The following is an 8,437-nucleotide window of genomic DNA, read 5'->3' on the forward strand; positions in this document are numbered from 1 at the left end:
GAAAAATGCAATGTTCAGAAAAAGACAAAGATAGATATTTTATATACATATATTACATCATGGATATAATTAATTATTAATTACGATTTAATGAAAGAAAACGTGATATGCTCCATTCCTTTGGTATCATTATAAAAGGCACGTGAAGATAATTAAAAAAATATTCATTAGCATGTAAATTTTCTTTCATTATGATATAAATTAAATATTGTGATGCGTCGACGAATTTCTGTATCTAAATGCATCCGGAACTTTCTAGCAAAGACTGCAAGAAAAATGATAATTTAAAATATTGTCGACATTTTTTTTCTTTCTTCTAATCTTCCTCACATGCTCACCATCGGAGAATCGTTTAAAGAAGTTAGCATACTTCTGGTAACGAAGATTGTCGCACTACTCTCGCGATCTGTCGAATTACTCGAGATTAATTCACTTTTCTTCAAAACTCTCACTTCCCCGAGAGAATAGGAACACGAACTTGGCATATACAGTTCTCCCTCGGAATGAGACGTCTCTGACGAGGTTTCGATCTAAAATTGCAAACAGAACCAACTTATTATGCGTGTAACATCCGCTGATTTGCATAAATTATTATCTCGACAGAAATTGAAATTATGTAATATAAAATTACAGCAAGTCCCCTCATTATGTCAATTTAATATTAAATTAATTCAGTTATATATAATAACATTTTTAATTTATATTAATGCGTTATTAAATTAATTATGTAATGAAAGAGAAAAAATAGCGAAAGCTCTTTTTCTCCATTTCTCTCTCTTTCATTATATTTTATATATAATATAGATAATTTTTAACTTACTTCCTTTGCATTTCCAAGATTGCCAATTGCTAACGCATCATTGGGGGATCTAAAAATAATATACGCTTAATAGATTAAATAATTTCAGAGAATTAACTTATTAATATTAAATTAATTAATAATAATATTCTTGTTATATTCACATGTTATCGTAATCCAGTAATGTACTACTGATGCAGGAATTAGAGCCAGATAAGATATCTTTTCTATATTTTTGTAAATCATCATCAATCAATTGCTCTTCATTATTGTTTTTTGTATTTTTCAGAAATCCCGAGTCTTCAGTTCCGTCTCTATGATTGTCGATCGTCATCGATTTGCCACGAGTTTCGTCGTCTTTCGTATCCTTTACTAAATCATTCTCTCCAGCAATAATACTTTGCTCAATATGCGACGCGACTTTTTTTAGTGATAATTTGCTACTTTTCGCGCTCGATAACGAGGCGTGATCTTGTAGAGAATTGTCCGGACAAGAATTCACAACAAGACCGACCTCTTCCTTGACTACAGAATCTTGCGAACCGTCTTTCTTGGTCGCGTCTAAAGATTCGATATTTCCCTTCGTCGATGAATGTACAAAACTAACGTCTTCTTTCTCCAGGATTTCAGCAATGGATTCTGAAGAGTTTGCATCCAAATGAATTCCCTCGTCCTTCATCTCCGAAACTTTCGCAGATACATTTTGATTCGTCGACGTGATATTATCATGCGTTTCTATTATAATTTCTTTTACAGCTTCTTGTGAAATATTCTTATCCTTCACATCGCTCGATTCATCTCTACGTCTCTCGTCATTTACATCGTCCTCTTTATTTTCTGCGGATGCTGCGGCCGCAGGATTGTCAGCTTCCAACGTACACCCCTCATTGAATTTTGCGGATACGGTTCTCTTGGACGAATTTTGAGAACTCTTGCGGGGAAGTGTGTCGTCGTCGCTGCGAATATCAGAGATCTGCTTCAATGATTCGGCTTCCGAGTACGAGTTTCCCTTGCTATTATTTTTAGAATTTTGAGCAGACTCGAGAAGGATCATGGAACGAAGAGGAGCCGCGTCTTCTCTCTTTTCTCGACTCGCGGAAGAATTGGAAGAAAGTTTATCGGACTTTTTGAAGTCGCAAGATTTCTTGGCAATTTGCCCGATATCATCGTTTGCATTATCTTTCGCTTGTGTTTGCGGAATCGATTCTTCAATTGCATTTGTTCGAATCGAGGAATCGGCGACGTTCCTAGGAAAGGTCCCCACATCTTCGATTTCTTTGTAAGTTTGATTACTTTTACTAGCATTAATCTTTGCGTCATCTACGTTTGCTGTTTGACATGTGTCTTTCTTGCTATTATTCTTAATATGTTGAATAGATTCGGAACGAGCCACGAGATGAACGCTTCCTTTCGTTTCTCGATCAGTCTGACTTTGAATATTGATGAGAATATTCTTGAGAATGTCCAAAGTTTCCGTCTCACGCGCCTTGCGAATCGATTCGACGTTGCGCAAATTATCCAGGAGCTTTTGCACCGCGACAGGCGCGATCGTCGACTCCTTCAAGGCATCTACGACCTTCCTCTCGATGCTCCGCTTTTCGTCCTGCAGGAGGTAAGCGATGAACCGATCCGCGGCCTCGGACGTATCCTTTTGGAGAGTCTGCGCGAAAACGTTGTCGAAATATTCCTTCTGGGAATGATCGATGTCACGTTTCGACACTCTATTGACATGTGATTGAGATGTGACATGTCGCTTCGCATTTGCACGATGATTGTCCTGAGTAATGTGCTTCTCCCCGGATGTCTGTGTTTCTCTTCGCGTACTGGATAACGCGGGAACTATGTTGGAGAACGTCGTGACGTCTGATTTATATATCGACGATTCTGATAGATGCCCTTCAGTCCTGGGTCGTTGAACTTTATCACGAGATATCTCGGAACCATCGCTTGAATCTGATACAGGAAACACGCTAGATTCCACGGAGTTTTTCGAGTACTTGCTAGGAGAGTCGCTTTCCTTCGTGAAACTCGATGATTTTATCTCTATCGTATCCGTGGATGTACCCTGCGAGTTCGCGTTAGTTTCATGCATCTTTGACGGTACACACGAGATGGTCAAATCCGTATTCTTCAGTTCAGTTTCGAAAGTCAACGATTTAGTCGGCTCGTTCAACAAGAGCTTACGATCTTTATCAGCTGACGAATTATGATGAAATTCTTCGTGATTCATATATCGCGGTGTTTGCTTGTCTTTATCCCCATGTGTCGTGGATTCGAGCCTCGATAAAAATTCCGCGAAATTCTCGACCGCGTGAACGACACGTTCAATCTTTCTATCGTTAGAGAGCAAAATTGTGTCCAAATCGCTTAGACACGGTCGATACAAATCAATCTCGTCCAAATTGTCTTTTATTCGAGAATCATCCATGCAGGTTGAAATGAAAGACCGATGATGTATATCCTTGCTAGTGACATCATACAGCTTACTTTGTCCATTATGACTGTCAAAAGTGTTTATAAAACGTTCATCAATCTGTGTCTGATGTGATCTCGAACTTTTCATCGCTCGATAAGTTTGCGGAGCGATATTTCCACGGCGAGGAAAATCTATTTTCTTTAAAGTGTCATTATCAGGCGGTAGCTTTGATCGATCGCTTGGATTCTCCTCCTGTATTTCATCTACAGTGTTTTCTTTATTTCGTAGGTGAATCTGCTCATCGTTGTCCTTATTGGATATTCTTCCTTTTTCCGTGTAATTTATATCATTGTGGAAGGTAATTTTGACTTTATTTTTTGACTTTTCTTGCAATATTTCATTATCAGTTCTTGAATTTTCGATCACGATGGAATTAATTGCCTCTTGATTCGTCGTGTTTTTCAAACATTCAACTATTTCCGTTTCGCTTTCTTTTTTCTCTTCTCCATCGATGCAGTTTTGGACTTGAGACGTGAGAGACTTGTTTCGCTCGTCATCTTGTTCAGAATCTCTGATGTCTGAAACTTTCGTAGTTACACAAACACTTGTTTCGGTTGCAGCTTCCGCGACAATCGGTCCCTCGTGTTGCGACGTATCTAATCTCACGCGTAGCGTCTTCCTCGGTGCTTCCGGTATTTTTCGAGGCTCGTTGTCCGCGAACGTGACGGGACTTTCAGCGGCGTCAAAGTGGCGCAGGATGTAAGTGGCCGTGTTCGCGTGGCAGTAAGACGTTTCCGGCGAGATGTGCACGTCTTCCAGGTCCTGCCTCGTCAGTTCCCGGTCGACGATGTGCACCGACGGTCCTATTTGGATTTTGCACGTGTTCTCTTGCGCACGAACGAGCTCGCCTTCAGTTGCCGATGATATCCGTCCCGGAAGATTGTGAGTACGATCGTCTCGCGTTGTTGCCTCGTTCTCGACCTCGTTGTTCGAGTCCTTCGACGACGACGAGTCGTTTCTCGAGGGCGTTCCGGCAGGCGAGGCACGTTCGTGCAACCGATCGTCGCTTCCGTATTCCAGGGGCCGGCAATCGGCACGTTGTCTTCCTCGCGACATCCGAAATTTAGGCGCCGACAAATCGACCCTGCGAACGGTAACTCGCGGAGATCGATCCTCCAAGTGCGCGCTCGTCCTGTCGTTCGCTTCCGATCTCGAGGTGCTTGCCTCGTAAAACTTGGAGGCCACCAGCTCACGAATGTACAGCATTTCCTCCGCCTCGTCGTCTAAGGGCGGATCCAAGTATCTAGAAACGTACAGTATGATAATAAATAATGTAAAGCTTCTTTCTATTCGTGTATATATTTCATTTTTAATAAGTTCTTTTTTTATAACATTAATTGATCGACAAGCTCATGATGTGAGATAGAGAAATTATGATAAATTAAGAAATGAAATATAATACAAATGATGTATGAGGAGAATTTGCAAAAAAAGACTTGTAAAACTTCTAGATAGAATATTATGCAAATATTAATTATTGTGTCAAAAAATTGCTTATGATGTGAGATAGAGAAATGATGATAAATTAAGAAATGAAATATAATACAAATGATGTATGAGGAGAATTTGCAAAAAAAGACTTGTAAAACTTCTAGATAGAATATTATGCAAATATTAATTATTGTGTCAAAAAATTGGAATTTTCTACTCACGTATTTTGATTTTGTCGCGCAGAATCGAGACTTGACATTGCACAGACTTCCATGAGTTGTACCTTTGCATTGTTAATAATCTTCTCGGCGTTTTCGAGCGCAGTCGACGTTTCTGGACTCAAGACAGGATTAGATTGCACTTCCACCGATCGATTTTTAGGCTACAATTAACGATATTTAACGTTTATTGTAAAAAGTATATATTGAAGCAGTTAAATGTTAAATTAAAAGAAATTCCAGTACCATTTTCTCGTCGCTTTTTTCACTTTTAGGAGATTCTCGATTACTTCTACAAGCTTTATTCTTGATTATCAATCTTTTGGACATGGCAGTTGAAGGATATCTATTCCTGTCTGCGATATCGTCATCTTTCTTGCGTGATACATCCTCTTTTTGTTTGCAATAACATGTGCGAACAGAAGTCATCCCTCTTGAAGATGTGGCAGAACAGATTCCGTCCTTGCACGATTCTAAAGAATTCGAATTTTCCCTGCAAAAAAAAGAATATTTTATGGCTCAATATTTTTGTTATCATAATTGTAAATAACGACAAAAAATTATTCTTTTATTAAAATATGAAAGAAGTGATCAATCATCAATCAATTAGATATTTTTGAAAAGTATCAGGCATTTTCTATCGTAATAATTGTCTTCATTTACAAAACTAAAGGTCTAGCTTGATTTAATTTTTAAACGATAAATGATTGTATATAAAAAGAATTAAATTGTATATAAATAATATAAATAAATAAATATATATATATATATGTATAAAATTTAAAAAAAATGAATTGCCTGAGTAATCGGTATGATTGGAGCAATCATACGTGGAGCACGTGTCGCGTTAGTAAAGAATAAAAAAATAATGTAATCGTTCACAGTGAGTCATATGATAAAAAATTAACAGCTAAATATCTATACATAACGATCTAACAATGTTCATCGTACGCTTTAAAATATGCATCAATTGGCAAGCTCGATGTGCCATGTCCTTGGACATGCACGTGGCTCTTAATCCCAATTATAACAGACAAACAACGATATGATTACATTAAAAGGATCGCAGATCATCTCACGTGCAATCGGCGAACCGAAGCGTTTTGAGCGTCATAGCAAATATTAATCGTTGAAGTTTCCAATGATATACATTTATACAAGCGCTTTATTTCCTTTATCAACAAAGATCAAGAATACAATCAAGTATCAGTAGATCATATCGATGAAAAATTATACCATGTTTTTTAATATTTGCATTTGGATTTTGCATTTATAAAGTTGACAGATTATCATAAATCTAGAAACAAATATAAAATAAATATAAACAATATATAAAGGTAACGTAAAAATAAATAAATGAAATATGTACAATAAATAAAAATGAAAATCATTCTTTTCATACCGCGATATCGATATCTCTCGAAAACGCTATAGCTTAGATAGAGAGAATGGGAGAACGTTGGCGTTGTGTTCGAGTTCGCAGAGACGGGTTCAAGGACCGACGATAATGAAGCTCGGAATCTTTCTCTCTCTTTCTCTTTGAGGCGGGGGTGGTCGCCCACCCTCTCCCTTTCCAACTCTTTCCCGACTGAAAATCAAGCTGCTCTCCCGCGCAACGTTCAGCTACGTCGTCGAACCTTCCGCGATCCCGGCTGGCTGCAACTGGCGCGTCTCTTCTATAGGCAATGGTATCGATCCTTAAAGGGGAGACCCCAAATCACCGGCCGTAGCCTTTCGCGACCACTTCCTGGTCGCGTTGTTAAATCAATTAATCTACCTTGCCAGCTGTTTCCGACCGTGTTAATCACGTTTCCACGAGGAAACGAGGTAGGGCCGAAGAATTTGTCGTAAAAAAAAAAAGAAAAAGATACATGACTCGGTGCCAGAATGGGGTGCTTTCCCAATACCGTTCGTAGCGTTTGACCTGTGAATAATACACCGGCGCTTTTTGCTGCGTGATTAATTCGCGCGTGAAACACGCGCGTTATCCACGGATGACCGTTCCCCGCGGCCTGTTCCCCATGCGTCATCGCGCCTCCGCAAACCCGGGGCACGGTGCGTTCACGAGGAAAATCGGTGGCATTTTTTCAAAGAAAATGTCGTACGGCGTAAGGCGAGCTGCGGTCGCTTGCCAGGGGACACTAATTTAGCGAAAGGCCGACGGATGCGATCGGATGTCGAATGACGTCAGCGACATCCTCCGCTCCCAAGGAGCTCGGCCGCTTTAACGCGCTCCCCCGCGCGTGATCAATAACAGTACGTCAAAGGTACGTAATGCGCGACGTTCTTTAAAGACGATGGACCGTTTAACGGCGTGATGACCGCTTGTCAACCTGCCCGCGCCAAAGATTCCCTTCGCATCCTCGCGAGACCAGTTGTCTTGCGTCATCCCGATGACATATGTCATTTAAAGAAATAAGATTATTTTATATTTTTATTTTATATTTATATTTATATTTTTAATAATTACATTTCGCGTAAATTAAAATGTGTATATGTGTATAAATCTTTTTTTTAATTTTTATAATTTTAATTTTTTTTATGCACAAGCAAGTAATCTCTCCTTTTACATTTTCGTCATGCATACTCTTCTAGATTTACTCTTCTCATCTTGATTTCGACGCTTTCGTAAATATTTTTCGTTCGTGACCGAATAAGAGAAGTCTTTGAATAAGAGAGTCAACACAATAATATAAACACAACAATTTCCAGGACGTGATCCGAAGGAATTTACTATACAGCGTTTCAAAGAACGGAACGTGCCTTATTTCCTAACGTATCTTATTTTCAAAGTCACGGCGATTAATACGACGCTCGAAAGGGAGAGAGAGAGAGAAAGAGCGAGAGAGAGAATGAGATAACAGAGAGGTCCCCATATATTTTATCTATACAGAATCTTAAAGACACGATCTTACCATTACCTGCTTTAGGTATTAGTCATATTAGGTGTTAGTCATCACGTTGCAATCATTTACGCGCTATCGTTCGGTTACAACACGAATCACTCGGCGAGCTTTCGCACAATAACGGTCTTTATGCACAGTAACGGTCGAGAATGTTGACCCTTAAAGACGAAAGATAGTTCTGACGCGAGAAACCTTCTCTATTTCGCGAATCCCGCGAAGGAATTAAAGAGGGGGGAACGACAGCTGTATTCTTTTGCAAATCAGAATGATAAACATATGTTTTTTTATATAATATATTGTGAATCTCTGTTCATTTTCCATATTCTTTAAGATAAAAATCACGTTTTCTTGTCAAATTTAACTCTTTTCATACGCGATAGCTAATTAATTTTTAAATAATTAAATTAATTTAAAAATGCGCGTAAAAAACACACAATATAGGAAATTTTTTTCGTGAAAGAAAAGAAATTAATCGAGAGAAAAAAAAGGAGAACACACACATATGTATAAATCAGAATTCTCTCCCGATTCCGTTTAATTAATCCAATTCGGAGATGATAATTCGAGAATTGTACATTCCATCTCATTCACAGAGGATCGATTTTAT

General features: G+C 38.7%; 1 protein-coding gene across 9 annotated transcripts in view; it reads right to left on the bottom strand.

Moving 5' to 3' along the window:
- Positions 1–13: 13 nt before the first annotated feature.
- The window catches only part of LOC145976538 (uncharacterized), a 61,406-nt gene continuing 52,982 nt past the window's right edge, over positions 14–8,437 (bottom strand). For 5 of the 9 annotated variants that reach the window (XM_083107705.1, XM_083107704.1, XM_083107703.1 and 2 more), the window contains 6 exons: positions 5,171–5,417; positions 4,928–5,088; positions 964–4,518; positions 821–869; positions 339–530; positions 14–265 (listed from right to left, as the gene is read on the bottom strand). In XM_083107705.1, coding sequence (XP_082963831.1) covers positions 236–265; positions 339–530; positions 821–869; positions 964–4,518; positions 4,928–5,088; positions 5,171–5,417 — 4,234 coding nt within the window. In that variant the 3' untranslated portion in view covers positions 14–235. The other 4 variants (XM_083107707.1, XM_083107706.1, XM_083107708.1 and 1 more) reach the window with 4 other exon arrangements.

The sequence above is a fragment of the Camponotus vicinus genome, unplaced genomic scaffold, assembly GCF_025532165.1.
Source record: "Camponotus vicinus isolate PSW18456_S1 unplaced genomic scaffold, iyCamVici1.0 SCAF_9, whole genome shotgun sequence".
NCBI classification, from domain to species: Eukaryota; Metazoa; Arthropoda; class Insecta; order Hymenoptera; family Formicidae; genus Camponotus; species Camponotus vicinus.